The following is a 17485-nucleotide window of genomic DNA, read 5'->3' on the forward strand; positions in this document are numbered from 1 at the left end:
ATGCTTGTCTATCAATTTTTCCAGTGTTGTTCTCAAAGTGATGTTTAATGTTATGTTGCAGCCACATTTACGAAATGTTATCGAATACATGTTGCAAGCCAGTAAGGACACTGATGGTGAAGTTGCACTTGAAGCTTGTGAATTTTGGTGTGTGGCCCTTCTCACTTTTTTGCAATATTTAAATTATTTTCGGCCTATGGTGTTGGTTGTTAGAACATGGTTGTTATGCTATGTGTAGAAGTACGGTATTCACAAATTTTGTGCTTATGTACCGAAGTGTGGAAGTTTTAATTAAGTACTTTTTCATACATGCTTCCTACGTGCTCTGTATTTTGTAATATAGTATAGGCTATTTTATAAGACTTACAATATCATGTTAATATGCTTGTTCATTCACGAAAGTTTTATGTGAGATTGTGAGAGATATAAAAACTGAAGATCAGCATCTGTGTTTTCATGGTCATATATGGAAATTGAGGTTCAGGTGTCTGTACTTTCCCAATAAGGTTGCAATCTGATTTGTGCTAATTATTTTCATCTTAGAATTGAGAAGAGAAATTTTGGCTTGAATATTGGAGCTTTGCAGCTGGCAACCCATATTTATATCATGTTGATCTACATTGTGCATCCTAACATCTGTTTGTTAAACAGCTTGTTAAGGGAAGTCGGTTCATCACTATGCTCGGCATGAGTGATAAAATAAGGTGTTGTAATGAATAGTTTGAATTGAATTCCTGTTTCATACTGACTTTTGGGATTGATTGATTACAGTTAGACCTCCATCTCAAATATCGAGGAACTTGGGTCTTTTTCTTGAGCTAAAACGTAAAACTTTTTTCCAGCTGGGTTTGGCAGGCCCATACCAGTTTATTAAATACAATTTACAATCTAGAGTAGATAGTCTCATGTCTATCCATAGTTACAATATCTAACAAGGAGGGAGGGACAGTAGGGAGAGAAATATCGTCTCCATTGCAGCGGCAATCATACTTGGACAAGTAGTTAGCTGCCATATTAGCTTCCCGCCATGTGTGGGTTATCTTCCATGATTTGAAGGTTTTGAGGCTGTCCCTTAATTCTGACATTAGCGGTCTCAATTTTCATGGGCAAGTGCAGTCTTCATTGACTATATTGACGCCGATTTGCGAATCCTACTTTATCCAGATGTCTTCAATGCACTTGAGTTTAGCTAGTTTGACCCTTTGGTGAATTGCTTGAACTTCAAGGGCTTATATCACATCTGCCGTGGTATTCACTTTGAAAATCCCCACTTCCGGCCACTTACACTCTTTGCTTTCCTTTCTCATTGCGTAGTAGGGGCATTGCATTGTGGTGGCAAAATGGCCGAATGCTGTTGCCGTCCCCCAAGCTAAGGAACCCTAGGCGGTCTTGAAGTACGGTAAGGATGGTGCGGAGGGTATCCTTTTTATGGGCGAACTTGCCTTCAAATTTCCTTTGGTTTCTTTCCATCCAAATATGGCAAATGGATGCTGAGAAAAAAGTTTTATTGCATTAGCTGTATGCCCCTTTTCATTGAAAGAATTCTGAATCCACTCTTCTTCTTCCCTGGGGGGGCCGTTTGGATACATGGATTTTAGAATCTTGGATTTCCTCAAAATCGTGGATGGAAGACGAGAGAAGAAGGAGACCGTTAGTTGTTTTCTGATTTCTCGCCCTTCTTTCCGGAGAGAGAGAGAGAGAGAGAGAGAGAGAGAGAGAGAGAGAGAGAGAGAGAGAGAGAGAGAGAGAGAGAGAGAGAGAGAGCCCCTGTTTCCAGGTTTTAGAAGTCTCAGGACGGGGGAGAGATTTCTAAAACCTGGATTTCTTACTTTAACCCTTCATCTGCAACCTACTTCCCCCACTTCTGCAACCTACTTCCATTGTAAAATCCAGAATTTTACACTGCTTTCAAACTAAAACCTGGATTCTGAAATCCACATATCCAAACAGGGGGTTAGAGTTTCCCAGGGTTGCGCCTATGATTAAATCTCCATTGAATGGAACGCCAAATCCAGCATGTATAGGAACATGAAAGGAAGAAGTGATCAATTGTTTCACTTGCCAATCTGCATAGGGGACAGGATCGGTCATTGCTATTCGCATCCATGAACGAGAGTTTGTCCATTGTGCTGAGTCTTCCTTTCATCTCTAACCACGCATTAACAGCATGCTCTGGTATATTTCCCGTGAACCAAACTGTTTTGCCCAGCATGTTGAGAAAACCCTACAGTTCCTTGGAGGATGTATGAGAGAAACCTTCTCTCAATGTGATGGTTTCAAAGTTATCTTAGACCCACACGATCAATGCGATTGCATGCAAAACTTTTGGATTTCTGTTTTCTCTGAACATATTTGGAAGTGGTTAGAAAAAAAGGTTTACGATTCTTCATTAGCAGTTTATCTCTGTTGTTCCAAATTAATTATCAGTTTGTCACTCTTGGCACTTTTGTACTGTTGATTGTGATTGCAGGTCAGCATATTGTGAAGCTAACTTACAACCTGAAAGCTTAAGCGAGTTCTTGCCACGTCTAATTCCAGTATTGTTATACCATGCCGATGAAGTTGAATTATTTATATCTACGATTTGTTTATTTTGCCCAAGTATTTAATTATTTTTGCTCTCTCTCAAATCTGTAGGTTTTGTTGTCAAACATGGTTTATGCTGAGGATGACGAGTCACTTGATGATGCTGAGGTAGAATTCGCTTCATTATTCTCATGTTCTCTGAATCATTTTGAACAGGCAGTTTTAGCAATCTTAATCAGGTTTTTTTTTAATGGTGCAATCTTGATCAGTTATTTTCATTAATCTCACATTTCGGCACATACTTGCAGGAGGATGAATCTTTCCCTGACAGGGATCAGGTTCTGGTTCCTATTGCTGAGTTCCTGGGTGCTCTTTAGTTGGTCTTTTTTCCTTCACTGACTGTGTCTCTTTCTTAAAACAAGTTACAAAATTATTTATGAATAATTTTTTGTGTACAGGATCTAAAGCCTCGTTTCCATTCATCACGATTTCATGGAGCAGATAATGCTGAAGAAGATGTATGTTCTCTAGCCCATCATGTTTGTGTTCACTTTTTCTTTTTCTGTTTCATTTTTCACCCTTAAGGCCCCTCTGGATATTGCCAAAATTGTCATTATTTGCAAATAATATTAATAATTGAATCTTACTTGCAAATGGGACATTAAGCCCTCTTTGGAAGGCATGAACTGTACTTTCTAAGACTATTGTAAGAGTTTTTTTTGCAAATAATCATTCTTCAAAGCCATTTGCATATATAATTGTTTGGAAATAATTTTTAGAGGTATGCAGAGAGTTCCTTAATATTTGATTTGTGTGGAACTTGTTTGAGCATGGAATGTTGGTATTATGACGATTTCTTGCCCTTTTAGCGTTTTACTGTGTTATGGTGAAGGCAACTTCCATGTGAGTCACACATTTTTTTCTACTTCTGTTTAAAGATTTGGAGCGTTGTACTTTTACAGGATGATGACATCGTCAATATTTGGAACTTAAGGAAATGTAGTGCTGCTGCCCTAGATATGCTTTCAGGCGTATTTGGGGATGACATTCTTCCTACTCTAATGCCTTTGGTTCAGGTAATTATTCAGTGGTTAATAGGGGTGCAACTCGGGTCGATTTTTCGGAATTCGGGTTGAGCTTTTACCTTAAAATCGTTTCAGGTTCAGGTTGATTCCAATTCATTTTTCAGCAAAAGCTCAACCTGACCCAACCCAAGTTGCACCCCTAGTTTTTAAAGTGCTTTAAACTTTTGACCATGTCCACAGATTTTTTTTGGCCTTTTGCTCTGGTATATCTTTGTTGTTTTCCACTTATTTGATTGTCCTTTTTCATCCTGGCTTATTGATTCTGGAAACATTTAGCTAATTTATGAGTGATAACCTCTGAAATTTTTGCTGTGAAGCTGCTTCTAGCAGAAAAGAATTTGTGGTTTGTGATGAATAGTTCCTTACGTCGCTTAAGTTAGCTTCTATGAGATACATTTTGTAGGAGTCACAAAGAGTTAATCCTTTTCTCATCTTCCTTAAGAATGTAAATTTGCTAATGTCAATGCATGCTTCACCTGACCTAAAAATGATTTAAAGATGGAGTTTGACAAATCATGGATGTGGGCCAAGAAAGGATAGTTGCAGGGTGTGAAGCTTCAGAATAACTCAACTATGTCCAACTCTCTTCTGATGGCATACATTTTTTTATTTTAAACTCATGCGATTTGCAATTTAAAACATTTTTATTTGTTTTAAATCCCATGGAAAATTTTTCACAGTTGAACATGAAATCATGTATCCTATTTAATAAGATCCATAGTCCTTATATGATTCTCACTAAGAGAGATTGAATCATTTCTATCCAAGAAAGGAAGAATTCCCTGGATCATTCTCCTTTCTATAGGTTGTCTCTGTGAGCCATGTTTATGATGCCTCCTTAGGGATAAATTGATATGGAGCTATGCTGCCTTTTCTATTCCCAGACATGCTCTGGTGGAGGAATGACTCTTCGCCTGAATTTCTCTCTCGTGGATAGCCTTGGTTGGACACTTGCTCTCTCCACCCGGCCACTAGCAAGGGATAGCCGAACCACTCGAAGGTGGCTCCTTCCATGCAGGTGGATTAAACACATTCAGGCTATGGGGCTTGATGGTGCTGCTGATCATGATTTTGGTGAATGTCGAGTTGATTATGGTTTGGATTCGTTTGGATCTAATTCTGACCTGGAAAGACTGAGAACTTTTTGAACCTAGTCTCTCAAGGGTCATTCGTTGTCGATAAGTTCTCTTTAATCCAGTATTTATCTAGGAACCCGGTCCGTCACCTTATATTTTATTGATGTAAGAAAATGTTACAAGAGGGGGAACATAGATGATAGTCTGGTGCAAACAGTGAGTAACAACCATTATGGCAAAGGCATCACCAAACAGGTTAACGAGCCGAGCCCGAGTTAGGCCAGGCTCGGCTCGGCTCGGCTTCTTAAGGCTCGTTAAGAAAACCCGTATAAAAGAATAGTATTAAATATAATACAGTAGGAAATAGCTGGAGGCATAATCATCATCATGACGTTGGTGTTGTCAACATCTGGAAGTTTTGTCTTTCTCGGAATGCAGTGAGTATCAAACGGTTAATTCTCGTGAGAAATTAATTTTTTCCGTAATTGTCATAACTTTCTACCTTTTGTTGGTATTTGTTTGGTAATTGTCATAACTTTTTACCTTTTGTTGGTAATTTTTCATTTAAAACTTTATACCTTCAGCTATTTTACTTTTTTTGTAATGATTACTTTTTTTTTCTTATTTTTGCTTTTGCTAGCCACCTTTGCCATGTGCGAATCTTTGCACCAAAGATAGTCACATGCCGAGAAGTGGCATAGGAGAAGTTTGCTAGCAAATTCCTATAAAAAAAAAGAAGGAAATGTTATCAACTACTGTTTTCTTACGAGGGCACTCTCACTGGGATAATCCAAACCGTCCATTTGATAGGTCACGTGTCCAGAATTTTTCCAAAAATGTTGTACTGAATTTAATATAACCCAAGCTCGATAAGGCTCGCGAGCCTAGCCGAGCCTTTGAGCTTAACGAGCCGAGCCGAGCCTGGCCAAGCTCGGCTCGGCTCGGCTCGTTTACACCCCTAGCCACAAATCCGTGGCACTCTTGAGGTCGAACAAGAATGTTCCATCTCTTCCTCGTAGGAAACGGATTGGACGTGATTGGTCAAACATTCCATCTTGTGAAATAGTTGATAAAACCATTGCCTAGTCATGCACTGGTTTAAGTAACTGTTGTTTGTCATAGTTCCTGATGATGAAAGCTTGAAGTTTGCCTCTAACTTCCTTTACCAAACCTAATCTGGAGTTCACTCCGGATATTGTAGGACTAAAATCAGACAGCTTAGTGTGCATGTGGAGAGACTTCATCATCAATAGAATATTTAGGAGGAACCGGGAAATGGCGTTCAATTATCTCAGATCCAATTGGGTCTCTATCCATCATACGTTTGGTGAATTCTTCTTTCTTTTGTTCACATGCTTATTGATTAGTTTTTTATTTGTCCTCCATTGTAATTTAATTATTAAATGGGATTTTTCGTGAATTTTTATGAGCCGGCAGAGGTGTCTTAGGTGTATTGGCGAGCCATGTCATATTGGTGATACGTCTTTGTTTTTTGAGGGTTCAGGGCACCACCAATATCCGAATCATCAAACTGTGGCTACAACTGATATGGAAACTTTTATCTTGATTGTTTTTGTTGGATCTGGTTATGGGATAATTGCATATTATTAATGGATTGTTAATGAGCATTTGTGGGTTGACAATCATGAATTTAGTTAGAACTTATCAGCTGATCTTATTACTGGTCTAGTAGATGGGAAAACCATCTATCAGAGGAGATGTCGCTATTGGGACAAGATGCCCTGTTCCGTTGTAGATTTCTGCCTTGATCATCAACATTCCATTTAAGTATTTTAATATGATTAAAGATATTTTTACCTTGCTTGGCTGATCCACAACGGGACAAAAGTTTAAAGCTATTTATTTGCCGTAACTGGGACCAAGATGCCCTTTTTCATTGTTCACTTCTGCCCCCCATTGAAGTATTTTAAGATGATTAAAGTTAATTTAATTGGCCTGGACGCTCCACAATTGTACAAAATAAAGCTTTTGACTGTCACTCTCATTTTCTAGCATATTCCGTCTAAGTTGTTTCAATTTCTGCAGGCCCAGCTTGCGACTACTGATGATATTGTGTGGAAGGAAAGGGAAGCTGCTGTTTTAGCTTTTGGCGCCATAGCTGAGGGCTGTATTAATGGTCTTTATCCTCATTTGCTAGAGGTATTCATCTGATGCCTAAACTTCCCACTCATAATAAGCAGACTTTTCAGTATTCCTCATCTTTACAGTGAATAGAATTGCACCAATACTTTGCAATTTAAAATGCCCCTGGTTCCACTTCATCCAAGTTTATGTCAAATTACTAACTTTTTGCGACATGCCTGGTTGCTTGAACAATTTAGTTTGCTAGGATATTGTTTTTGTAGGCATTATGGAAAGATCATTGGTATCAATGAAGACTGGATTTCATCCAGTGCACTGGGCATTGGCCCTAGATGATCAACAGGACAGAATTTTTAGCTGATGTTCTGTTTATGGAACTAAATTTAACTATAATCCGGGCTACTGAAATATGATTTGATTATTCAGATATTTTTTGCATTCAATTTTTTTTTCTATGGTAGCAGAGACAACCCTAGGTTTCTGAATATGGATGTCTTCAGTTTGTTGGTTCAAAAACGTCAGATCGAGTGTTGTGATTGCAGCCTTAATATCTAGGGTTGGGGTTTAAGAGTCTCTATGTTTAGTTTCATGTAAATTCTGATGGTACAATTGTTGTCTTAGCATTACCCGATCCTTTCGAACAAGGAAAATATTCCCTTCAAGTAACTCATTATTCTTTGATGCATGTGTCGGCCATGACCCACCTAGTATTGTCATGCTGCAGGGGGGAAGGGAGGGCGAGGGGTGATGCACGTGACCCACCCAAGGGCCCATGTGACCCTTGAGCAATGTTACCAGGGTACCTACCCCCTTATCATCCCACAATCTGGGTCACATGACCCCAAACACAATACGTTCGTGACCTGGATCGCTAAAAATTGGAGATCCTGTCGTCCCAGACTACAATAAAGTCGCATATCCAGCTTTTCAAGAGGGAACACTTCGGTGGACAACGGAAAGACAACTACATACTAGCTTATTAGTTTGATCATTTATCATGTTATGTTGCTATTCCATAACTGGGCAACCAGGGGGTCTCTTCGGCATTTGCGTGGCCTTTGGCAACCAAACGCTGATGGTTGCTGATGCGGCACTCCAAAGCCCCTAGTAAAGACCTAAAAATGGTCAACCAAACGTACACAAAATGCATCCCTCAATCTCCATGAGGATCCATCCAATCGTGCATCAACCTGATCACATTACACGAGTCTCGTTCAATGATCAACAACTCAAGGTTCAAAGACGCCGATTACTTGATGCCACCCTTGAGCGCAATGACCCCCACTTCATCCATGTCCTTGTACATGGTTGGCTCAGAAAAAATCCCATCTCGCCACCCTATCATGATCCTTGATAATATTGACAACATTGGCAAAGACAGGGTTACCAAGGCTTGAGTCATCAAAGTTGAGCTTAAGGACCTTGGAGGCGGAGGATTCCAAAGTGGCCTCGAGGTATCATCACCAATAGAGTTGCATCACTAGAACTCCATGCACGCCTCACCATTAAAAAAAAAAAAAACCCCCCACGCACACGTCAACTTAGATATATAGATGTTAGAAAAGAAGAATTGACCATCTGTATTACATGACTAAATATTGAAGCTTGAAGAGCTACAACTAATCTTGAGTGACCTTGGAATATGCTCCATTTCTGTCTGTCCAAAGCATCCATAGAGTAGCTAGGAGTCCAAGACTTCACAAGCTCAACCAACGAAAGGGGCATAACCCAGGTAATTCCACAAACGGAAAGGACAAGACTCCAACTTATGCATGCAATCTGACAGTGGATTAGACGATGTTCCACAAATACAACATATGCACACTATATGGAGCACCTTTTAATAATGACTCTTGTGATATATCAGATGGTTGACTGTTAGGATCTTATCAAGGCACATTGTCCAACAGAAGGCCATAATCCAAGGAGGATCGGGGATTGGACCTAAGCCTAGACGAGGAGGAGATGCGACTGCCAAAAGTGAGATGAAGATAATAAGATGTAAAATAGAATCTACCTTGCCCTTCAAAAACAAAAAAAAAAATAGAATCTACCTTGCGGGCATCACCTCCATATTTGTCTATTGCTACTACGCTGCCGAATGTAGATGACTCCAACCTTTCCATAAAACCCTTAACCAATCCCATCTAATGCTCAAAGAAGTTCCTACGGAACTGAATGAACTGAGACATCGTGCTACTAGTGGAGGTGTAGGGATCCATTACACTCACCTCCTTGTAAGTAGCAATTGTGAAAAATACATGGATAGGTCTCCATCAATGGCTGCTTATTGCACCTAATACCTTGCCAAAACCTCACCTTTTCACCTTTCATGACTTTGAATCTTATGTCCTTTTTAAATTCGTTAACAATATGGAAGATAGACCACCAAGTGCCAGATCCTGACCCGTTCTTTTTCTTTTCAGTAGACCAGCCTTCCCAATCTTTCTCGTATTTTTAGGCAGTGACAATTCTCCGTAAGTTGTCACCTTTTCTCCAATTCTCCACAACCATCTTGCAAGCAAAGTTGTGTTTCTTTTATGCCCAATCCTCCTTTTCCCTTACAAACCCGGACCCTATCAATCAAATGATATTTCCTACATTATTCCTATTCATTCCACAAAAAAGCTCTATTTTTTTTGTTTTTTTCCAGATTCTATCAAGTTGACCAAGAGCACTCATGGAGCGTTGAAACAAAGCCATAAAATAGAGTGGCATATTTGTGAAAGACGGATTTTATCAAAGCAATCCTACGACCAAGAAAGAGCAATCTTTTGTCCCAAGGGTACCACTTTTTATCAAACCTTTCAACAGTAAGACCCTGGAGTGATTTAGATGGCATGCCAACACACATAGGGAACCGGATGTGGGAATCAGACAACTCTACTGCGTCATCCAATAATCTGAGCTATTGTCTCCAACTTTGTCTCCTCCATGTTAATATCCATCACTATTGAATTGGGCATATTAATCATTTGGCTAGAAATTTCGTCGCAACTTCTAAGAGCAACCCCAAGATTACAAGCTTGCATCTCAAAGGAGCCACAAATAATGGGGATATCATGTAGATTCTGAATTTGCAAAAACTGTAGATTAGATGAATCCAAGCCCTCAATAAGACCACCACTTCTTGCCTTAACCAACATCCTTTCCAAGACCTCCCCCACAATCGTAAATAGCAATCTGAGGAATGACACATTATTTGTCTCCATGATGTTGAAGCACTTTAAGATTTAGAGATAACTATTCTCCACAACGTTGGTGAGCCTAGAGTCCAGGAATTCAACAATGATCATACACACACTACCTATCTATCTATCTATCTATCTATCTATCTATAATATATACTAAGCATGTATCTTTCCAGTGTCAATTCACTTTTTTTCTGTGAAATTTTTTATCGAAAAACTTTTTCTCCTCTAAATTTGGAAACTTTTTTTTATTGGAAAATTGTTGGGAGTAGCAAGCCCCCTCACCCATTCCCCACGATTTGCTACTCACCACGATTTACTCTCTCTCCTCTCTCTCTCTCAATTCAATTTTGCAAACCCACGGTTTACTCTCTCTCATGCATCGCATGGGTGGGCGCGCAATTTTACTCCTCATGTTTTAATATGGCAGGGTCACCATTTTATAACTTGTTTGATGGGGTGGGGCCCACCATATACAACCAAATTCATGCTTATGGTGTGGCCCACCATTTACACCACGTTTTCAAGGGTGTGTCCCTCCTACTTTACTCAATCCCATGGATCGGGTGGGGCCCACCATTTTGCTTCTTATTTTGATGTGGTGGGCCCACTATCTCCGCCCAAGCCCGTGCATTGGTGTGGAGCCCACCATTTTGGTTGGGGTGAGCCCACTATTTTACATCCATGCATAGCATGGGCCAAGAATGCTAGTAAGACAAATAGACTTGTGGTCTTTTCGAGAGTCTGCAACATCCTTTCTAAGAATTTCATTTTTTTTAAAAAAAAAAAAATCCTTTTTAAGAGAAGTGATAAAGGAGGCCCCTAAGCTTCTGTCTTGCCGAACATCCCTACTAAAGTCATGGAAGGCCCCATTAAGTCTTTTCGAGAGTGTGCAACATCCTTTCTAAGAATTTCATTTAAAAAAATAAAAAATAAAATCCTTTTTAAGTGAAGTGATAAAGGAGGCCCCTAAGCTTCTGTCTTGCCGAACACCCCTACTAAAGTCATGGAAGGCCCCATTAAGCCATCTTTGACGTGATCCCAACTTACTTGAAAGAAGTCATGCAAAATCCATTAGCAGGGGTGTCCATCACATTTCAAGCTGATCTTTTAAATGTGATCTTTTAAATGGGACTGCTTTCACAAAAACTGGATCATAAGATGCTCAAAATTCATGTGCATTTTGACTCGTAGCATATCTTCTTACTTCGCATAACTAAATGCCTTTATATTCATGTGTGTATGTATGTACATTTTTTATATGTATACATGTAAAATCATTGTTATAAGGTATGGTCCATGTCACAAAGTATTATCATGATGATGACAATGCCCTCAAATACCGTTCAAAAGAAAGGACAATGCCCTCAAATAATTTTATACATGACTGAAAGGCTATTATCCGTATCTTTCTATCTCAACAATATTAATTAAACGCATAAAGGGTATGCCCTTTTTATGTATGTTTTTTTCTCTAGTTTGTCTTGAAATATCTATCTGGTCTTTTTTTTGAAAATATCTGTCTGGTCTTAATACTTAATATTGTTGATTCCTTTATCTTTTTATTTTTCCTCATGCTTTTGTAAAGTTTGGATTTGTTATATGCTTGTGTGTATATTTTGAATTGTTTCTGATTTTATTTTTGGATTTAATAGATCTGTTATATTTAATTTTGTCACATTCTTTTTTCCCTTTTTTTTTCAGCTTCAGGAGATAGATACTTAATTCTGTGTGTTTTAGGTTTTAATATCTGTTATCTTATCCTGCTCATCTTGTTAACATTGTGGGTCATCAATGATGATTAATGGACATTAGTTCAATATTGTTATGTGCAGATTGTAGCATTCCTCATACCACTTTTAGATGATAAATTCCCTCTAATACGAAGTATTACTTGTTGGACACTTTCACGTTATAGCAAATTTATTGTTCAGGTACATATTCTTTCCTTTGTAACTAGTTACTAAAGAAGATTTAGTTTTTGTTATCTTTGCTCTTTTTTCTGTTCTGTCATATAGTTTGATGTTATTTGTTTAACATATGTGATACCTAGAAAAATGCTTTAAAATATGCACATTCATAATAACACAAAAGCTTGTATGTGGGAGAGAGAGTATTACCTCAAAAAGGATGGTTGATGATGCGTGAGAGCACTGGATCAAACATTGCACAACAAATGCTGGAATCATCCTAGTTGACACACTGTTTTTTTCACTTGTCTTGATTGTAGAGATTGATGTATAGCAAAAGAGTGCGACACTGGATGTATATTGACAGGATGGTGTCTTTTTACTTAGTTTAGTAACCTAATGGGCATAGCGTCCATCAAAGTTTTACCAATATAACCCTGTAGCGTTAATTAACAACCAGAATGCCTATACTTTCTAACCAGAATGCCACTCCTCTTTTAAAAGACCTGTTAGTTTTTTTTTCCCAACCTTCGAACCTTTATGTTCATGGACAATCTGCACGAGTGCTAGCTATCATCATTCCTTTTGAATGATCTATACCCATTTTAAGTATGGATGGACCACCTGTTCGTAATGCAGGGGAGACAATCACCATCGTATGGGTAAATACCTTCCATCGGACTAGTGGATTACCATCATCCTAAGAATGTCCTTCCTGTAACCATGGCTGGACATCACTTCCTAGAAGTTGAAGCCTTGTCATAATGTGAAGATACCCATCAACTCCAACTGATATTTATCTCGTGCTTAGGTCACAATTAGCCCTTTAATTGTAGTTTTGTGCTTGTATTTAATAGGAAGAAGTAACATCGCCTTATTGTGAACATCACCGTAAGATATTATGGACCTTTTCATTCAATATTAGAGAAGGAATTAAGCATCTCAAGTGTCTTATTCGAAGGGGCTCCGTCGTACGTTGTATACAGTCATATAAAAACAACGACCACAACGACAACGACAACAAGCGGGCACACACACATTCACACATGCTCACACTTCTAGATGTACATGCAGCAGCAGATTTTTGGTTTCAATACTCCTTACCACCAACTGCTACTTCTCTCGAGGGACAGTGTGGTAGGTTGAACGTACATCAAAGAAGATGAAAAGTCCCTAAAGGCATTGCTTTTGGTTCATTACATTAGAAACACGTGCCTCAATCCCTAGTGCATGTGTCGTGCTTCCGCTATATATCCATGGTTTCCGTTTTCGATTTCGGATGGAAATTTCGGTGAAAATCCTGTATCATGGGAACATATGGAAACATATGCAATTGATGGACATTTAAGATGAAACTTCTGGAAGTGCTAGAATAAGCACAAATACACACGAAAAGACCGTCACATAAGCAAAAAAATCATCTATAATAGTTTAACAACATTGAACACCTAGTGACATGCGTTGTCACGCATGTCTGATAATCCAGTACATAAGCATTCTGGTTATTTCGTGTCGGGTTCGGTGGAAATTTAAAACCATGTTTATACCATTTGCCAAAGTTAGTACTACCGAGGATTTCATCGGGTTAAAAAGGGTTTCTTTGCAAATTTGATATCAATGTCTTGATCAATGTCGTTGACGCTAGTAGAGTTTGTCATGGATATTTGAAGGAACCACACATCACCCCTTCACACCTGAAAAATAATCTTCTACGGTTTTTAGAAGAACGTGCCGATGGATTTGGATGTTATTTAGCATTTTATAGATTGTACATGGATCAGTTCTTTGTTTTTTTGGGAGACATTCCATAGTTGTCAATATATTGATTTCTCAGTGTTCCATTCACGCCATCTTATACCTTTTACTTAGATGCAGGATGTTGCAAATGTATATTATATTTAAAGCATTGTCGGGTACCTATTTAAGTCTATACATGTGTCTCATCATTCACTACTTTGGAATTTTGTTTTTTCATTCACCCTTTGTTAAATCATTAAATAATGGTGCGTTTTTTTTTTTTTCTAAAGTTGCCTTACATTGTTTTGTTCAATCTTTCAAATGTAGGGAATTGGCCTTCAGAAAGGCCATGGGCAATTTGACAAAGTTCTTATGGGTCTTCTAAGAAGAATATTAGACACCAACAAGCGGGTGCAAGAAGCTGCTTGTTCAGCTTTTGCTACACTTGAAGAGGTTCTTTATGCAGTAATGCCTTGATGGCTATCCTGTCAGCTTTAACTTTGCATGAATTGAACTATGTCTTGATTTCATTACAGGAGGCTGCAGAAGAGTTGGCACCACGCTTGGAAATTATTCTGCAGCATCTCTTGTGTGCTTTTTCAAAATATCAGGTTTTTTGCTGGCTTCCCATGTGCTCTTTCAAATACTTTGTTTTCACTATGTGCTGTACTGCATGATCATGGAAGTTGTATTCATTGATCCAACAAGATGTCAGTATTGATCTATGATTTAGCCGACACTTTGAATTTATTGCCAACACACGTGTCCTGCCGTGTCTGACACGACACACGTCAGACTCAATGTGGGCGCGTGGACATTTTTTTGTACCATGTTAAGTGTGACATTATGCTTTATTATTGAATGTTATGTTTATCTCTTTTATTATTAATTCCTATCTTATTATAAACTCTTATTCTTCTTCTTCTTTTTTGAATGCTTGCAATTTCATTCAATAAGAAAGGGGAGACCGAGATGATCCCCAAGGAGAACTACAAGAGTAAACAAAGAGAAGAAAGAAAACAGAACAAGAGAAAATACAAACAAAGAGAAATCAGCTCAAGGGGGAAGAAAGTCAAACATCTCCAACTCCATCCTCCCCACCCCATCCCTTGCCAATCTACCCGCCACATTATTAGCTGATCTTCGATGTGATTGAAGATAATAGACGATTCGTGCACCCGATCGTCTTCTTTAACTAATATTTTTTGTATATCCCCTCCCCTAAACAAACTCTAGTTCTAATACTATATTCATTGTATCATTTTGGACTCCCTTTCTCGCTGTATATTGGAGATGGAAGAGAACTAGTTTAAATTGATGGATACATTATTATTTGATTATCTCATGTTTGTTTTAGACTATATTTGATTAATTCTAAGATTTATTCGTTTGTTAAATAAATTCCACATTTACATTGTTACAATTATTATTGTAATCACTAATTTTATATGTATGTATGTGTCACCATTTCTAGATTTTTAGATGTTGTCATGTTAGACAACTTGTATCCATGTCGAAACTGGACACACGAATCCGTATCCACAAATCATGATTATATATACTTTATATTTTAGCTGTGTCCCTGTTTCTTAATTTTGGGGGTTTGCCTTGTCCAACACTTTGTGTCTGTATCAACATGCAACACTCGTGTCCGTGTCCACAAATCATAGGTATTGACTGTGCGGTGACTCCTGTTTATCTAACTGAAGGGAAGGGAACCTCTCGGAGTCAGTTCCGTGGCTTCGGCAGCCCCATCCCTATTCTGTAGCTTTTATATGTATGTATGTATGTGTCACCATTTCTAAATTTTTAGATGTTGTCATGTTTGACAACTCGTATCCATGTCAAAACTCAAAACTGGACACTAGAATCCGTATCCACAAATCATGATTAAATGTACTTTCTATTTTTGCCGTGTCCCCGTTTCTAAATTTTGGGGGTTTGCCTTGTCCAATACTCTGTGTCCTTGTCGACACACGGCACCTGTGTCCGTGTCCACAAATCATAGGTATTGATTCTTTTTACATTGTTTTCGTATGTCGATTTCTCCATTGATGTTTGTCCATTCTTTTCTCTTGTATGTAATTGTTTCCAGAGGAGGAACCTCCGGATTGTGTATGATGCTATTGGTACTCTAGCAGATGCGGTTGGGGGAGAGCTTAATCAGGTATTGCCTCATTGGAATATGGTTCATATACATCATATGTACATACAGATGCATACTACATCCTGGGCTTATTGATCTATCACAGTTATCATTTGTTCTCATATTTTGACCTTGTGCAGCCCAAATATCTCGGTATTTTGATGCCTCCACTAATCTCAAAGTGGCAGCAACTTTCAAACTCCGATAAGGACCTATTTCCATTGCTTGAATGCTTTACATCAATAGCACAGGTATGGTTAAGTTTCTTATGTGCCATGTTTAATAAAATTCCCTAAAAACATGCTATCTTTTCAGAAGATACTATTCATATTGTTATTGGATTAGGTTCATGCTTCAATAAAATGATTACTATATGTTGAAGCTCTCATGAATACTGCTTTTAGAAAATCTATTACTCCAAAATTTTCGGAGGAGGCCATAATCAGAACACTCTTCATTTTTATACTACTTTGAAATCAGACATTTCATCTCTTGGAAATGAGTATTTTTTTTTTTTGAATGGTTAAAATGACTATTGTTTATTATTTAAAATCGGACATTTCCTCTTTTTCAAATGACTCGTCCTATTGTAAACTTGGTGAGTAACAAAGAGTGCTCGGTGATACCATGTACTTAGGGAAGACCATATCAGATTTCTTTTGCTACTTTAATTAATCTTGTACTTTGGGATTTTTAAAATTTTGAGTGGAAAAATTACTGTTCTGAGGAGTTCCTTATATGCATTAGCGCCGATGCTCTCAGCAGATGTGGTGTTGGATTGGAGTTAGAGGGGCAACATATTGCCCTTAATTGGACGCCCTAATTGCGTTGCTTAATCTTTTTTTTTTTTCAACCACATATTGTAGTGATAATCATTTATTAATTTTTTTGATCATTAACTTCGATTTTTAGTACTTCTCCTGTTTTAGCCTATATCGGCACAAACTATCCTTACACTATCAGGGTTTTGTAGTACTTAGAAATAGAAAGCATTTATCTTGGACTGGGCATTACATGCTTTCAATTTTTTTTGGTACACTAAAGATGGTTCTTGCCTGATCTGCTTTTGTTCATATCTACCATTTCTCCATGAGTGAAGCACTTAGCCTTCATGGACTTTTTCTCGACAAATGAGCTTTTGATAGAGAAAGGGAGGCATAAATCTTTAATAAACTTAGTTTGGGTTTTGATGCTTTCTTTAGGTACTCATTTAACTTAGGTGATTCTAGGGTCTCTACGTATGCTGTATTTATGATTCATGAATATAAATGTGAAATTGTAGAGGGTGAGCTAATTGTTGAATTGTGGGAAGAAGGAATTTTGGGTGGTCCAATTTAAATGAAAGCGGTTCATTGGATGCTGTATTTGTGATTTGAGAAAATTAAATACGGCCTCGAAATTGCTTTAGCAAGCTTAACAAAATGAAAAACAAAATCAATCAAAAAGAAAAGAAAAGAAAACAAACATTAACTAATTGATTTTTAGACAAGGGTATAAGAATTGGGTACATTATGCTTTACGAAGGGGAATGGAGAGAGGTATTAGGAAATGTGTTTGCGGAAATCTTAAGCAGGAAGTATGATATTAGGAGACATATTATGTGTCTAATGTTTAAAATTTGTTGATAGGAATTCATGGTTATTTCAGTGGGTAGCTGTTTAAAGGAGAGAATTTTCTCCCCATGTTGTAGACTCTCTCCATATCTACTTCG

The 17485-nt window shown here is 38.1% G+C and overlaps 1 protein-coding gene across 1 annotated transcript in view; it reads left to right on the forward strand.

Annotated features, from left to right (window-relative positions):
• LOC143881951 (transportin-1-like) overlaps positions 1 to 17485 on the forward strand; it is a 45370-nt gene that overhangs the window by 13164 nt on the left and 14721 nt on the right. Inside the window, exons 7-18 of the mRNA XM_077385305.1 lie at positions 62 to 147; positions 2471 to 2537; positions 2638 to 2694; positions 2835 to 2864; positions 2985 to 3044; positions 3489 to 3602; positions 6734 to 6847; positions 11817 to 11915; positions 13956 to 14081; positions 14165 to 14239; positions 15724 to 15795; positions 15915 to 16025. Of these exons, the coding sequence (XP_077241420.1) occupies positions 62 to 147; positions 2471 to 2537; positions 2638 to 2694; positions 2835 to 2864; positions 2985 to 3044; positions 3489 to 3602; positions 6734 to 6847; positions 11817 to 11915; positions 13956 to 14081; positions 14165 to 14239; positions 15724 to 15795; positions 15915 to 16025 (1011 nt within the window). The remainder of the gene's footprint in view (positions 1 to 61; positions 148 to 2470; positions 2538 to 2637; positions 2695 to 2834; positions 2865 to 2984; positions 3045 to 3488; positions 3603 to 6733; positions 6848 to 11816; positions 11916 to 13955; positions 14082 to 14164; positions 14240 to 15723; positions 15796 to 15914; positions 16026 to 17485) is intronic.

Source organism: Tasmannia lanceolata, unplaced genomic scaffold, assembly GCF_043159265.1.
Source record: "Tasmannia lanceolata isolate RefF3 unplaced genomic scaffold, GAP_Taslan_0.1 ptg000007l, whole genome shotgun sequence".
In the NCBI taxonomy this organism is placed as follows: Eukaryota; Viridiplantae; Streptophyta; class Magnoliopsida; order Canellales; family Winteraceae; genus Tasmannia; species Tasmannia lanceolata.